Source organism: Heterodontus francisci, chromosome 36 (genome assembly GCF_036365525.1).
Source record: "Heterodontus francisci isolate sHetFra1 chromosome 36, sHetFra1.hap1, whole genome shotgun sequence".
NCBI classification, from domain to species: Eukaryota; Metazoa; Chordata; class Chondrichthyes; order Heterodontiformes; family Heterodontidae; genus Heterodontus; species Heterodontus francisci.
Window position 1 is genome coordinate 48,497,112 of NC_090406.1, and position 16,554 is coordinate 48,513,665.

At 43.7% G+C, this 16,554-nt stretch overlaps 1 protein-coding gene across 1 annotated transcript in view; it reads right to left on the bottom strand.

The window, feature by feature from the left end:
• smim7 (small integral membrane protein 7) overlaps positions 1-16,554 on the bottom strand; it is a 39,990-nt gene that overhangs the window by 11,178 nt on the left and 12,258 nt on the right. Inside the window, exons 2-3 of the mRNA XM_068015865.1 lie at positions 13,364-13,405; positions 1,555-1,607 (exon numbers count right to left, since the gene is read on the bottom strand). Coding sequence (XP_067871966.1) covers positions 1,555-1,607; positions 13,364-13,405 — 95 coding nt within the window. The remainder of the gene's footprint in view (positions 1-1,554; positions 1,608-13,363; positions 13,406-16,554) is intronic.

The window sequence follows — 16,554 nt, forward strand, 5'->3', positions numbered from 1 at the left end:
ATAAATATATTGACCCCATAACACTGGGGAGAACGCTCCTGCTCTTCCTTAAAATAATACTATGGGTTCTTCAACATCCACTTGAGGGCAGATGGGGGTCTTGGTTTAATGTCTCATCTGAAAGATTGCACCTCTGATAGCACAGCACTCCTTCAGTACTGCACTGGAATAATCAGCCTCGATTATGTGCTTGCGTCCAGGTGTGGTGTTCGTACCCATGACCTCCAAGATGACATTTAAAGCAGGAAGAAAGTCTAGAGAGTATTTATTTCTAAAACTATACTGTTCGCTACAAAAAAAATTAGCCAGATAATTTTTACATTTTAAAACATCAGTGTTACAGCTACTCTGGAGACTTTGGGGCAAGGCACCCCTCTCCGTCATGTAATTCTGGTCACTGGGATTAGCCTCATGAATTCGAGCGTGGATTCACTGCAAAATGCAGAAACGTGACTTCAAATCTGCCTGAGTTATGCTTGACAGCCATTAAACACTGGCACATCAAACTATGAACCCTGCAAACTGGGACCTCCTTGGGGGAATCTCCACATCAGGAACAAATGGACTTTCTTAAAAAACACTCACATAGCAACACTTATCATTTTGTTCAAGAATGGAGAGTATTTTGAATGATAAAGTACTCCACCTAAACTTCCCTACACCCTCAATTCACCCGTTCTCCTGATATGCTTTTTTGACTTTTAATCTGATAATGCAGTCTCAGCAAATTGAGGCAGTATTGTCTTCTGAATTTTACTTTTTCTGACCCGAGGGCTTGGATAAACCTGCTTGAGTTTTGGCCTCTGATGGAAAGCATGGCTGTGCAAAGCCATGCACGAAGAATGGTGGAGCAAGAGCCTCTGAAACATGGCCAGGCCTGCCACCTGGTGGCTAGGCACTGGAAGTGCACCATTCCATACTTGACGTCGTCCATTCTAACATTTCCAATGCTGAAGATTTCAGAAACAATTTACATCTCTATTTCTCAAATATTAGTCTGTACTCAAAACATTTATTCTCAATAGTTCCTGCAATACATAATTGTGAATCTCCAATCTCAATTTCCCATTTTTAAATGATCCACTAATTTGGCTCTCACAAAATAAACTATCCTTTGCTTTGCATTTTTGATTTCCTATTGAAAAGTTTTTGTTTTCAAATAAAAGTAGGAAATTCAGCAGTGACACTGCTAAAAGCAAAGTGAACACATGTAAAACCTGACATCTAAAAATAAACAATGCCGGGTGGGACAGAGTTGGTTCACAACTAGTCAAACCAGAAAGATGGTAATTTTGCATACCTGTACAACAACTGTTGTGGAACACGGACAGGAGCAGCATGTGTGGGATAAGTGAATACAGGAAGAGAACATGTAACAGGAGATGGCATAAACACTGTGGGGGTACTCTACCATTGCGACAACCCTCCCTCACGTGAATCTGACATACAGGCAACAGAGTAACTAGGAATTACACCATAACACACACTGGGAGTACCAGATTGCATCAGGAAACTGAACAAGGAGGCTTGACTGAATTAAAAACGTATTTTTACCTGTAGTCAGCTCATGGCCATCTTCTCCGAAACCTTGCAGTTCTTTTCTCTTTCTGGAATACAAATGAAAACGCAATTCAATCATCCACAGTACAAGAAAGTGAGATCAGTATAAACAAACTAGTCTAAAAATATCTTTAAAGAAGGTATGTTGGTGGGGTGAGCTATGTACCAACATGTAGTGCTTTGGATTATCCCAAAACAGGGCCTCTCTGATTCAAATCAGGCCAATTCAAAGAAAACATGCAGATATTTTAGCAACTTTCTCAAGAGAGAGGCACAAGGCAGTGAGCTGGCAGCAGGTCAGTGGTCCACTGTATGCAGAATAGGTCACTAGAATCACTATTTGTGGTATCCTGTATCCAGCAATACCAGTCTACACAATGCTCTAACTTGGAGAGCTTTGTGCCTTCTGTCTGAAATTGTGCAATGTGCAGGGAGTAGCAGTGCATTACAGGTGACTACATTTTGTTTTAAGGTGTGGTAGCACAAAATGTTCGGCTGCAGCCATAATCCGTGTAATTATACCGGGTGTAGATTTTCTTGATAATCATACAGAGAATACAGAAACATACCAAAGGTTACATATAGGTTATGTAGAAAATCTCCTGCCTCTCTCTCTCTCTACCCCTTCATGTCTCTTATCTCTTTCCTCCCCCTTTCTACCCCTCTCCACCCTCCTTTTCTCTCTCCCACCTCCACCCCATCACATCAACCGGTTCTCTTCCATCTGTAGAGACGGACTATCTTTGCACTACTGTTGTATGGAGAACCCCTAAAGTGCTTTTGAACAGAGACTTATGACCAGAAAAACTGCATAAAATCTTTACTTTCAGTCACACATAATTTTTCTCAAACACAGCCCGGCCTAGGAGTCCACAGCATGTTCAGCTGCTAAGATGAAGCTGTGTAAAACCAGACTCCTCTCACTCAAGCACTCCCATGGGAAAGTAGTCTAAATGGGGAAACTCCTACCAAGCATACTTCTTGTAAATCTCTGATCAGAATTGTAGCTGTTTGTGAACTTCAGGATTGTCAGATAAACCCATCATGAAATAAAATGGCTCTTTTTGTTAATAGCTTGCATTTATATAGCACGTCAAAAGATGTGACACCGAGTCATATAAGGAGATATTAGGACAGGTGGCCAAAAGCTTGGTCAAAGAGGTAGGTTTTAAAGAATGTCTTAAAGAAGGAAAGAGATAGAAAAGCAGAGAGGTTGGAGGATGTTAGAGATCAAGAGGGGCGAGGCAGTGGAGAGATTTAAACACAAGGTTAAGAATTTTAACAACTTGCATTTTTACAGTGCCTTTAACATAGTAAAATGAGCCAAGGAGCTTCATGGGAACGTTATTAAAATGTGACACCATGCTACGTGAAGAAATATTAAGACAGGTGAACCAAAGGTTGGGCAAAGAGGTAGGTTTTAAGAAGCATCTCAAAGGAAAGAGGCTATTACGACCAGGTGAGATAGGTGTCTAGGGGTCTTTTATTGTCTTCACCTGGTCTTACTGTAACAGGCTTTACGTTTTAAACACACCGTGTTTTGATCTCCCCCTTGGTAAACCCTTGTTCATCGCTTTCCAATTATAAGGCAAAGAAAAGAACACAAACAGGCTCTCTTAGGTTTAAAGACAAGTGAATTCAGTTAACGCCTACGATACATGCCGTGCCCCAAACTAGCATGCATACGTGATCCTTTTTGGCCTCCTTGTCTCGAGAGACAATGGGTAAGCGCCTAGAGGTGGTCAGTGGTTTGTGGAGCAGTGCCTGGAGTGGTTATAAAGGCCAATTCTAGAGTGACAGACTCTTCCATAGGCGTTGCAGGTAAAGTTGGTGGTCGGAGCTGTTACACAGTTGGCTCTCTCCTTGCACTTCTGTCTCTTTTCCTGCCAACTGCTGAGTCTCTGCGACTCGCCTCTCTTCAGCTCCGACTTTATAACTGTCCGCCAGTTCTGGCGATCACCGGCAACCGGCTCCCACGACTTGTGGTCAATGTCGCAGGACTCCATGGATGGCCGGTGGGTCTGATACCAGTGACGAGCTCGCTGTACAATACGTCCTTGGGGATGCTGCCATCTTCCATGCAGCTCACATTGCCAAGTCATCTCAAGCGCCGCTGGCTCAGTAGGGGATGTTGGCCGCCTCGAGGACTTCTGCTTTGGAGATACGGTCCTGCCACCTGATGCCAAGGATTCCCTGGAGACAGCGAAGATGGAATGAGTTGAGACGTCGCTCTTGGCTGACATACGTTGTCCAGGCCTCGCTGCTGTAGAGCAAGGTACTGAGGACACAGGCTTGAAACACTCGGACTTTTGTGTTCTGCGTCAGTGCACCATTTTCCCACACTCTCTTGGCCAGTCTGGACATAGCAGCGGACGCCTTTTCCATGCGCTTGTTGATTTCTGCATCGAGAGACAGGTTACTGGTGATATTTGAGCCTAGGTAGGTGAACTCCTGAACCACTTCCAGAGCATGGTCGCCGAAATTTATGGATGGAGCATTTCTGACATCCTGTCCCATGATGTTCGTTTTCTTGAGGCTGTTGGTTAGGCCAAATTCGTTGCATACAGCCGCAAGCCTGTTAATGAGACTCTGCAGACACTCTTCCGTGTGGAATGCTAATGCAGCATCGTCAGCAAAGAGGAGTTCCCTGATGAGGACTTTCCATACTTTGGTCTTCACTCTAAGATGGGCAAGGTTGAACAACCTGCCACCTGATCTTGTGTGGAGGAAAATTCCTTCTTCTGAAGACTTGAACGCATGTGAAAGCAGCAGTGGGAAGAAGATCCCAAACAGTGTAGGTGGGAGAACACAGCCCTGTTTCACGCCACTCAGGATACGAAAGGGGTCTGATGAGGCTGAATTGTGCCTTTCATATTGTCATGGAATGAGGTGATGATACTTAGTAGCTTTGTTGGACATTCAATCTTTGTTAGTAGTCTGAAGAACCCCACTGTCTTGGAGATCGTCCGCTGACGAGGTCAAAGGCTTTGGTGTGATCGATGAAGGCAACATAGAGGGGCATCCGTTGTTCGTAGCATTTCTCCTGTAGCTGGCGAAGGGAGAACAGCATGTCAATGGTGGATCTCTCTGCTCGAAAGCCACACTGTGCCTCAGGGTAGACACGCTCAGTCAGCTTCTGGAGTCTGTTTAAAACGACTCGAGTGAAGGCTTTCCCCACTGTGCTGAGCAGGGAGATTCCATGGTAGCTGCTGCAGTCACTGCGGTCACCCTCGTTCTTATAGAGGGTGATGCTATTGGCATTGCGCATGTCCTGTGGTACTGCTCCCTCATCCCAGCACAGGCAAAGCAGTTCATGGAGTGCTGAGAGTATAGCAGGCTTGGCACACTTGATTATTTCAGGGGTAATGCCTCCCCCCTCCCGCTCCATGAACTTGCACAGTTTACATGTTAGGGCCCCTGCTTAGGGATACGAGCTAACAACCCCACTGTCTTGTGGGCACCTCGGGAGTGACTAAGGCTAAGAGAGTAAACCCTAACAGAAAATCCGGAGTGGATGCATACGTGATACACACATGCAAATAGAGACAGAAAAGAGAAGAAAAATAAAATGAAAAAGTTTGAAGCCATCTGAAGGTTTTTGTTTTACTGTTTCTATGTTTCCAGCTCGTTGTAGAGTCTTTGATTGTAAATAGCTCTTACTTTTCGTTGGGGCCCAGTGTTCTTCTTAAACCTTGTTCACATAGGAGACTTTTCTCTTTGAGTTTACGTGTCTTCAATGGTTTCCGAAACTGGTGAGAACGAGATGACAGCAGACAGGAGCGAAGTCTTTTCCAGTCCAGCAGTGAACAGCCTGCTGAGTTCAAATTCAAAAACCCAACAGCCAGCCAGTCATGTGACTAAACTGGTCTGACCACTTCTTCTGTATATTGGGGAAACAAGGACTTGGGTCCCTTGTTCCAACACTGTCTGCTAGCATGCAAATGTCTTTCCAGTCAGGGGCTTGGCAGTTCCTTGTGATAGGCCCTCTTTTCTTCTCCGCCACAATTTTAAGTTTTAATGTTCATGTGGCAAAATAATGTGTGCCTCAGTCTTGTCAGGTGGGGGGCTGACCTGACACCTCCACACCCAGGAGAATGAAATGTGATTTGAAAAAAAACTGTGCATTTCATTATAGGGTTTGAGAGAAATATAAGATACAGAAAGAAAATTTATGCATTTCTCTTTCATTTCCATTCATTTACCCATCTTAAAGCTTATTAAAAATGGTCTTTTCTGGTTGTCAGGGTTGCTTTAATTTCCCCTTCTCGAGAGTTAGTAGTGGGCAGGTCTATCCTGAATTCTGAGTCATGCAAAGACTTTTGACTTCAAGGGATGGGTGGTTCCATTTTCCTGACTGTGGAAGAGGATTCTTTGTTAATCTCCCCTTTGTTCTCTGGGACATTCCTACCTGCAGGTATTTGTGCAGATTTGACTGCGCTCTCCTGTGACACTTCGACCAGGTGAGGCATCACCCTCAGTTTCTGTGCCCCTTAGAGGTCTCTCTTTGTCTCTGCAGGTTCCTGTAAATGCTGTTAGCAACTCTGGTGGAGTGCTTCTCGAGTCTGCATTTACATAGGAGGATGTGGGCTCTAACTTTTCACATTTTCTGGGGTTGCTTGACTGGACAGTAGGGGTTTTCATCTGGGATTCCTCCCGGACTTCCTTTAACTTGCCATCTTGTCACTTTTCCCCCTTCTCTTTCTAAACTTTTGCCAGCCGTGTGCCTGCCTGTCCCTTTTGTTCTCGGCGGGGTCCCTTACAGTTCACCAGCCCTCGGCTGTAGGGTTCTCCTAACATCGGTACAGGACTTAGGGGTGCAAGTTTCACTGTAGGTTGGGGTTTCCCCTCAACCTGGCACATGTGGCAACTCCTGCAGTACTCCACCACATCCTTGTGGAGTTTTGGCCAGTCAAACTGCTGTCTTATGCAGGCTTTGGTCTTTTGTATAACAGCCGCTGTAGTCTCGTGGGCCCTTCTTAATATTTCATCCCGGTACCTCGGTAGCACCACTATCTGGTGAACTACTGTCCACTCCTTGCCCTCAGGTCTATGGTCATTTGCCTGCAGTGCCAATGCAGTCTTCTCTGGGGGAGCTGGTTTGATCATGGCCTGACCCACTACACATTCAGGGACTCTGCAGGGGACTGTCTCCTGCCACTGCCCGTTCTCTCTGACCTCCTGCAGTCTTTCACTACTGAGGGGCTACCACCTTCACCCCTGCCAGATCATTACCTAGGAACAGGTCAACAGGCAAACTAGGGACAATCCCTACGGTCACCGGTCCCGAAACTAGGTCGCACTCCAGGTGCACCGGCGTACAGGTACAGGCATACACTGCCCTCCAATACCATTCACCACCATTCTGTGTGGGAAAGGTCAGGCCTCTTCCCAGTAAAAGGGATGTGGTGGCCCCTGTGTCCCTGAGAATTACCATGGGCTTGCCTGCCCCACTCGAGGGGTATGGGGTTACTTTCCGTCAGACACGAAACCCTGATAACCTTCAGGAATCCTATTAGCTTTTCCTGCACTGGCCGTAGTAGGCTTTTAGGTTTGCACTCTTACAGCAGTTAAAGCAACAGCTTGTTCTGCTGTGCTTTGCATCAGGTCCCCGTCTTCACTGAGCTAGTGTGCCCTGATTAACCCTTTAGTTTCCAGCAGTCAGTTTTTAAATGCCCTGCCTTATTACAATGGAAGCACACAGGACTCCATGTTTCACTCTTGCTCACAGCATCTTCCTTTTTGGCTGGAGGAGGGCCCCGTGTCTCCTGTTTTCCTTTCTCTTCCAGGACAGCCTGGGCTTCGATCATCTTCCCACCCTTTGTCCTTTTCGGATTTGCGGTGGTGATCAGGAAAGGTTCTCTCCTGGGAAACTGACTTATAAATTAAGGCAAACTCATCGGCCAGAATGGCTGCATGCTGGGCTCCCAGAACCCACTGCTCCTCCACATGGGTCTTTATTGAGAATGGGAAAGAGTTTTTAAATTCCTATAACAGGATTATTTCTGAGAGTCTCATAGCTGAGCTGTATTTTAATGCCCTCAGCCAAAAAGCCAGCTGCTTACTTCTTTCAAACTCCAGGTAAGTTTGATTGGCTTGCTTTTTTGAGGTTTCTAAACTTTTGGCGTTAGGCTTCGGGTACTAATTCATATGCCCCAAGGATCGTGTTTTTGGTCAATTCATAATTTGATGATCTCTCATCTGGCAACAAGGAATAAACCTCATAGGCTTCTCCAATTAGCTTGCTTTGTATCAAGACAGACCAGGTCTCAGCTGGCCATTTTAGCGGCCTTGCCAGTTTCTCAAAAGACACAAAAAACGCTTCCACATCTTCCTCATTGAATTTTGGAATTAATTGAGCTAGTTTTAGCAATTTTGTACCCAGCCCTGAATTGTGCTCCTCCACATTGGCCATGCTTTCACTGGGGTTACTCTATCGCCCCCTAGCTAATTCAAGCTGCTTCAGCTCTCTCTCTTGGGATTCATTCTGGAATATTCTTTCTCTCTCTTTCTCCTGCCTTTCATTCTCTTCACGGTTCTTTTGGAAGGCACACTCTTTCTCCCTCTCCTGCCTCTCTATTTCTTTTTCTTGTTTCTCTCTTTTTCCTCAAGTTCAAGTTTCCTTTGTTCCAATTGTAACTTTGCTAGAAGCAGACCCAGACAGGGTACTGCTAACACTGCTTCTTCAGATTCAAGGGAAAAATGGTTGGCCACTAGCCTTAGGAGGTAAGACTTCTAGCTTTGCCATGTACAGTGATCCCACACTGCTCAGCCATTTTCCTCAACTCCTCCATAGACAGTGCTTTTAACTTATCCCAAGTTACTTCACCCCGCCTTGGAGAACTACGAGCATCAGTTGCAGACGTGTCAGTATCCAAGCACACACAACCACAAGAAAACCTGTATTGAAATTTGCTCTTTTTGATTGGGAACAATTTGGCTTTCCACTTCCAATTTCACTCGTTTGTCTGTGGGTCAATTCCAGATGTTAGCACCCAAATTTCTGTTAGGGCCAGGTGCGAAAGGTGTCATGGGGTCTTTTACTGTCTTCACCTGGTCTTACTCTAACAGGGTTTATATTTTAAACACACTGTGTTTTAGCTCCCCCTTGGTGAATCCTTGTTCACCGCTTTCCAATTATGAGGCAAAGAAATGAGGACAAACAGGCTTTCTTAGGTTTAAAGAAAAGTGGAAATGTCTTTCCAGTCAGGGGCTAGGCAAATCCTTGTGATAGGCCCTCTTTTCTTCCCAGCCACAATTTTAGGTTTTAATGTTCATGTGGCGAAATAATGTGTGCCTCAGTCTTGGCAGGTGGGGCTTGCCTGAGAGAGGCGGAGAGATGCCAGACCACAAACCAATGTAGGCCAGTGAGCACAAGGATGATAGTGAATGGGAATTGGTTTTGAGTTTTGGATAAGCTCAAGCATGAGGAGGGTGCAAGGTGCGTTGCTGGCCAGGACACCATTGGAAGAGTTGAGTCTAGAGGTAACTCAAGGCATGGATGAATGTTTCAGCAGTAAATCAGTTGAGGCAGGGGCAGAGATAGACAATTTCAAGGAGGTAGAAGTAGGTGGTGTTGGAGATGGAGAGGATATGGGGTCTTTAAGATACTTTGTATCTATAACAAAGAGTAATTGCTTGAAGTGGATGATGACATGCACAGGATGCAGGACAGTTTATATTTATATAGACTATTATAGAATGATGCAGCACAGATGGAGGCAATTCAGCCCATCATGCCTGTACCAGTGCTATGCAAGAGCTATCCCACTCCCCCCGCCCCACCTTTCCCCAAAGCCCTGCAAAAGTTCCCTCTTCAATTATTTATTCAATTCCTTTTTGCAAGTTATTATTGATTCTGCTTCCACTAGCCTTTCAGGAAGTGCGCTTCAGATTACAACTCTAATAATATATTCTCTCATTGCGCTTCTGGTTCTTAATCGCACAAATAGATGTAAACGGGTATGATATAGTCAGGATTACGGAGACATGGCTGCAAGGTGACCAGGGATGGGAAATGAACATCCAGGGGTATTCAGTATTTAGGAAGGACAGACAAAAAGCAAAAGGCAGTGGAGTTGCATTGCTGGTTAAAGAGGAAATTAATGCAATAGTGAGGAAAGTTATTAGGTCTGACGATGTGGAATCTGTGTGGGTAGAGCTGAGAAACACTAAGGGGCAAAAAACGTTAGTGGGGTTGTACACAGGCCCCCAAACTGTAGTGGTGATGTTGGGAATGGCATTAAACAGGAAATTAGAGATGCATGAGATAAAGAAATATCTGCAATTATGGGTGAATTTGATCTGCATATGGATTGGGCAAATCAAATTAGTCACAATACCGTAAAAGGAGGAATTCATGGAGTGTATACGGGATGGTTTTCTGGACCAATATGTTGAGGAACCAACTAGAGAACAGACCATCCTATACTGGGTATTGTGTAATGAGAGGGGAATAATTGACAATCTAGTTGTGCGAGACCCCTTGGGGATGAGCGACCATAATACGATAGAATTCTTCGTCAAGATGGAGAGTGAAATAGTTGATTCTGAGACTAGGGTCCTGAATCTTAGTAAAGGAAACTACTAAGGTATGGGGCGCAAGTTGGCTATGATGGATTGGGAAACGTTACTTAAAGGGACGACGGTGGAAAGACAATGGCAAACATTCAAAGAGCACATGGATGAACTGCAACAATTGTTTATGCCTGTCTGCCGCAAAAGTAAAACGGGAAAGGTAGCCAAACCATGGCTTACAAGGGAAATTAGAGATAGCATTAGATCTAAGGAACAGGCATATAAATTCGCCAGAAAAAACAACAGACCTGAGGATTGGGAGCAGTTTAGAATTCAGCAAAGGAGGACCAAGAGATTGATTAAGAAGGGGGAAATAGAGTACGAGAGCAAGCTTGTGGGGAACTGACTGTAAAAGTTTCTATAGCTATGAGAAGAGAGATAGATTAGTGAAGACAAATGTAGGTCCCTTACAGACAGAAACTGGGAAATTTATAATGGGGAACAAAGAAATGGCTGACCAACTAAAAGCATACTTTGATTCTGTCTTCACAAAGGAGAACACAAATATCATACCAGAAATGTTGGGGAACACAGGGTTTAGTGAGAGAGAAGAACTGACGGAAATCAGTATTAGTTGAGAAATGGTGTTGGGGACATTGATGGGATTGAAGGCCGATAAATTCCCGGGGCCTGATGGTCTGCAGCCCAGAGTACTTAAAGAAGTGGCCCTAGAAATAGTGGATGCATTGATGGTCATCTTCCAAGATTCTATAGACTCTGCAACAGTTCCTACAGATTGGAGGGTAGCTAATGTAACCCCACTATTTAAAAAGAGAGGTAGAGAGAAAGCAGGGAATTATAGACCAGTCAACCTGACGTTGGTAGTGGGCAAAATTCTAGAGTCCATAATCAAAGATTTTATAGCAGAGCACTTGGAGAACAGCGGTAGAATCGGACAGAGTCAGTATGGATTTATGAAAGGGAAATCATGCTTGACAAATCTACTAGAATTCTTTGAGGATGTAACTAGTAGAGTTGATGAGGGGGAGCCAGTGGATGTGGTTTATTTGGATTTTCAGATGGCTTTCGACAAAGTACCACATAAGAGATTAGCATGTAAAATTAAAGCGCATAGGATTGGGGGGTAGTGTATTGCGATGGATAGAAAATTGGTTGGCAGACAGGAAACAAAAAGTAAGGATAAATGGGTCTTTTTCCGAATGGCAGACAGTGACTAGTGGGGTGCCGCAGGGATCGGTGCTAGGACCCCAGCTATTCACAATATATATTAATGATTTAGATGAGGGAACTAAATGTAATATCTCCAAATTTGCAGATGACACAAAACTGGCTGGGAGGGTGAGTTGTGAGGAGGATGCAGAGAGGCTTCAGGGTGATTTGGACAAGTTGAGTGAGTGGGCTAATGCATGGCAGATGCAGCATAATGTGGATAAATGTGAGGTTATTCACTTTGGTAGCAAAAACAGGAAGGCAGATTATCCGAATGGCTATAAACATAGAGAGGGGAATATGCAACGAGACCTGGGTGTTCTCGTACACCAGTCGCTGAAGGTAAGCATGCAGGTCCAACAGGTGGTAAAAAAGGCAAATGGTATGTTGGCCTTCATAGCAAGAGGATTCGAGTACAGGAGTAAGGATGTCTTGCTACAATTATACAGGGCCTTGGTGAGGCCACACCTGGAATATTGTGTGCAGTTCTGGTCTCCTTATCTGAGGAAGGATATTCTTGCTATAGAGGGAATGCAGCGAAGGTTTACCAGACTGATTCCTGGGATGGCAGGGCTGACATATGAGGAGAGATTGAGTCAGTTAGGATTATATTCGCTGGAGTTCAGAACAGTGAGGGGGGATCTCAAAGAAACCTATAAAATTCTAACAGGACTTGACAGGGTAGATGCAGGTCCAGAACCAGGGGTCATAGTCTAAGGATACAGGGTAAACCTTTCAGGACTGAGATGAAGAGAAATTTATTCACCCAGAGAGTGGCAAACCAGTGGCTACCACAGAAAGCAGTTGTGACCAAAACATTGTATGTTTTCAAGGAGTTAGATATAGCTCTTGGGGTTAAAGGGATCAAAGGATATGGGGCAAAAGCGGGATCAGATTACTGAGTTGGATGATCAGCCATGATCATAATGAATGGCGGAGCAGGCTCGAAGGGCCGAATGGCCTACTCCTGCTCCTATTTTCTGGTTCTACCAATCACCTTAAACCTGTGTGCTCTGGTTACTGACCCTTCTGCCACGAGAAACAATTTCTCCTTATTTACTCCTTTAAAACCATTCATGATTTTGACCACCTCTATTAAATTGTCCCTTAAACTTCGCTGCTCTATGGAGAACAACCCCAGCTTCTCCAGTCTCTCCACATTACTGAAGCCCCGCATCCCTGGTACCATTCTAGTAAATCTCTGTTCCGATGAAAGGTCACTGACCTGAAACGTTAACTCTGCTTCTCTCTCCACAGATGCTGCCAGACCTGCTGAGTATTTCTAGCACTTTATGGTTTTATTACAGCACTGACTGTCACCTGAATTACATTCATGGTGGAGCTTGAACCCTCAACCTTCTGAATCAGAGGTAAGAAACTGAATCATTTATTTCATTTATTTTTTATTTTATTTTTATTTAGAATAAAATAAATAAATGATTCATGCTGACATTAATTGTCTTAGGAGAAGTTGTGGACACTGGAGTTAGCTCTTTCAGCTATTTACTGTTTAAAAAAAAATCACCAGTCATAGAACTCAATGTGCACTCTTTGCAACTAGATAAAGTTAAAGAAACAAGATACAAGAACCATGAGAATTCGTGCCTGAAAACAACCCCTCCAAAGACACAGACTGACAGTTCAGGCCTGGATGGTTATCAACCGAACCTGATCTTTAATTAGGCAATACTTACCCCGCACCCCACCTCACACACACACTTCAACGGACGGACTTTCAATCCCAGGTTCAATCACAGGTCTCTCTGCGAAACAAAAAACTTTTCTCTCTCCGCCACCCCAAACCCCCAAAATCAAGTAGTAAAATTAAGAAAGACTTGCATTTATATAGCATCTTTCATGACCACCATACGTCTCTAAGCTCTTTACAGCTAATGAAGTACTTTCAAAGTGTAGTCCCTGTTCTAATTTAATGTTGAAATTCTCTAAGAATTGCTTGATTGGAAAGATTCAGAAACAACTCCACCTCTAAAAAGGACATACACACATTTTACAGCCAATTAAAGTCTGATCCCATCTGTATCCAGCTTTGCATACTCACAGTTTGAAGTTCAGCACTGCTCCCGCATTCATCAGCAAGGTGCTGCAAGAGATTAAACAAAGTGAACACACAGAAGAAATATTTTTATCTTGTAATTTCCCACCCTTGTTGGCTGCCTTTTGCATCGAGTTTATTTGTTGGGACACAATTCTGCTCCTTTCTACCCAACCGTCTACTTTTACACTTAATTTCTTCTGACTGAAAACTGAGTAACATCTCCAGAGAAGAGGTGAGTGTAGGAAGTGTCAATGTTGTAGTTAATTTTTTTTTTAATTCCCTCGCCCCCAAACATTAAGAAATGTTGAACACATTTCTTTGCTTTAGTGCCCACTGAGGTTACAATCCATGAGCAGCAGGGCAACAATGAGAACATAAGAAATAGGAGGCGGCCATTCAGCCCCTTGAGCCTGCTCCACCATTCAATAAGGTCATTGCTGATCTTTTACCTCAGCTACACTTTCACGCCTGATCCAACGTCCCTTGACTCTCTTAGTATCCAAAAATATATCGATCTCTGATTTGAACTGAGCATCCACAGCTCTCTGGGGTAGAGAATTCCGAAGAGTCACAACCCTTGGAGTGAAATTGTTTTTCTTCATCTCAGTCCAAAATGGCCAACCTCTTTTTCTGAGACTGTGACCCCTAGCTCTAGACTCCCCAACTGGGGAAACATTCTTCCAGCAGCTATCCTGTAAAGTCTCTTAAGAATTTTGTGATTCAATGAGATCACCTCTCATTCTTCTAAACTCTAGGGAATACAGGCACAGTCTACTTAATCGCTCCTCATAGAACAATGCCCTCATCCCAGAAATCAATCTAGTGAACTTTCATTGCACTCCCTCTAGGCAAGTATATCCTTTTTTAGGTAAGGAGACCAAAACTGTGCATAGTACCCCAGGTGTGGTCTCACCAATGCCCGATATAATTGTCATAAGATTTCTTTCTACTCTAATCCCATTGTAATAAAGACTACTATACCATTTGCTTTCCTAATTGTTTTCAGTACTTGCATGTTAACTTTCTGTGATTCATGTAAAGGACACCAGGTCCCACTGAATACCAACATTTCCCAGTCTCTCACCATTTCATTTTTTTTTTTCTAATTTTCCTACCAAAATGGCTAACTTCACATTTCTCCACATCATATTCCATCTTGCCACTTTCTTTTCCATCCACTTAACCTGTCTAATTCCTTTTGCAGCCTCTTTGCATCCTCCGCACCACTTTCCCACCTAACTTGGTATCATCAGCAAACTTGAATACATTACATTCAGTCCTCTCATCCAAGTAACTCATATAGATTATCAATAGCTGAGGCCCAAGTACTGATCCTTGCAGTATTCTGATACTTATCAGCATGCCAAACTGAAAATAACCCATTTATTCCTAATCAGTGTTCTGTCCGTTAACCAATCTTCAATCCCATGAGCCCTAATTTTGCGTAGAACCTTATAGAATGATTTTCGAACAGCTAAATATGCTACAACCTAACTGGCCTATAGTTCCCTATTTTCTCTCTCCTGCCTTCCTTAAATAGCGGGTTTACGTTTTCTAATTTCTGATGTTTGCCATTGCCTATCTACTGTCATACCTTTTAATCTATGAAGGTTTTCTTGACAGTTCAAGAATTTGTTTTTACTGCATTCATTCAGGCTACTAATTACTTATAAAATATAAAGAAATCAACGGGATATAATTTTTCATGAAAAATAATTTAACAAAAATGTAATCCCACAGATGCAATGTTTCTTTTGAAAAAAACTTGTTGATATAGCACCTTTCACAAGCTCAGAACGTCCAGTGTTTTAGACCCAATTAAATACTTTTGAAGTGTACTCAGTGTTGTAATGTAGGAAACACGGCAGTCAATTGTGCATAGCACCTCCCACATGATAATTGCCAGATAACCTATATTTTTAGTGACACTGGTTGAGGGATAAATATTGGACAGGAAACCAGGCAGAACATTCCCTTTATTCTTTGAAATAGTGTCATGGCATCCTTTACATAAGTTCATAAGAGATAGGAGCAGGAGTAGGCCATTCGGCCCCTCAAGCCTACTCCACGATTCAAGATCATGGCTGATCTGATTGTGGCCTTCACTCCACTTTCTTGCCAGCCCCCCCATTACCCTAGAGTCCCTTGTAGATCAAAATCTAACTCAGCCTCAATATAGTCAATGATGCAGCCTCCACTGCTGTCTGGGAAAGAGAATTCCAAAGATTAACAACTCTCAGAGGAGAAATTCATCATCTCAGTCTTAAATGGGAGACCCCTTATTTTTAAACTGTGGCCCCTTATTCTAGATTCCTCCACAAGGTGCAACATCCTGTCCGTATCTACCCTGTCAAGTCCACTCATAATCGTACATGTTTCAATAAGATCACCTCTTATTCTTCGAAACTCCAATGAGTATAGGCCCAACCTGCTCAATCTTTCCTCATAAGACAACCCCTTCATCCCAGGAATCAGAAACATAGAAAACAGGAGCAGGCCATTCAGCCCTTCGGGCCTGCTCCGCCATTCAAAAAAGATCATGGCCGATCGTCGAATTCAGTACTCTGTTCCCGCTTTCGCTCCATATCCCTCCACTGCCTTCTGCGGTACAGAATTCCAAAGGTTCACCATCCTCTGAGCGAAGAAATTTCTCATCTAGGTTCTAAAGGCATATCCCATATCCTGAGACTGTGACCCCGGTTTTGGACTCCGCTGCCATCGGGAGCATCTAGCCTGTCTAATACTGCTGGAATTTTATAGGTTTCTATGAGATCCCCTCTCATTCTTCTAAACTCTAGTTTAAACTCTAATTGACCCAATCTCTCCTCATATGTCAATCATGCCATCCCAGGAATCAGCCTAGTAAATCAGAATTAGAATTAGAACATTACAGCGCATACAGGCCCTTCGGCCCTCGATGTTGCGCCGACCTGTGAAACCATCTGACCTACACTATTCCATTTTCATCCATATGTCTATCCAATGACCACTTAAATACCCTTAAAGTTGGCGAGTCTACTACTGTTGCAGGCAGGGCATTCCACGCCCCTACTACTCTCTGAGTAAAGAAACTACCTCTAACATCTGTCCTATATCTATCACCCCTCAACTTAAAGCTATGTCCCCTCGTGTTTGCCATCACCATCCGAGGAAAAAGACTCTCACTATCCACCCTATCTAACCCACTGATTATC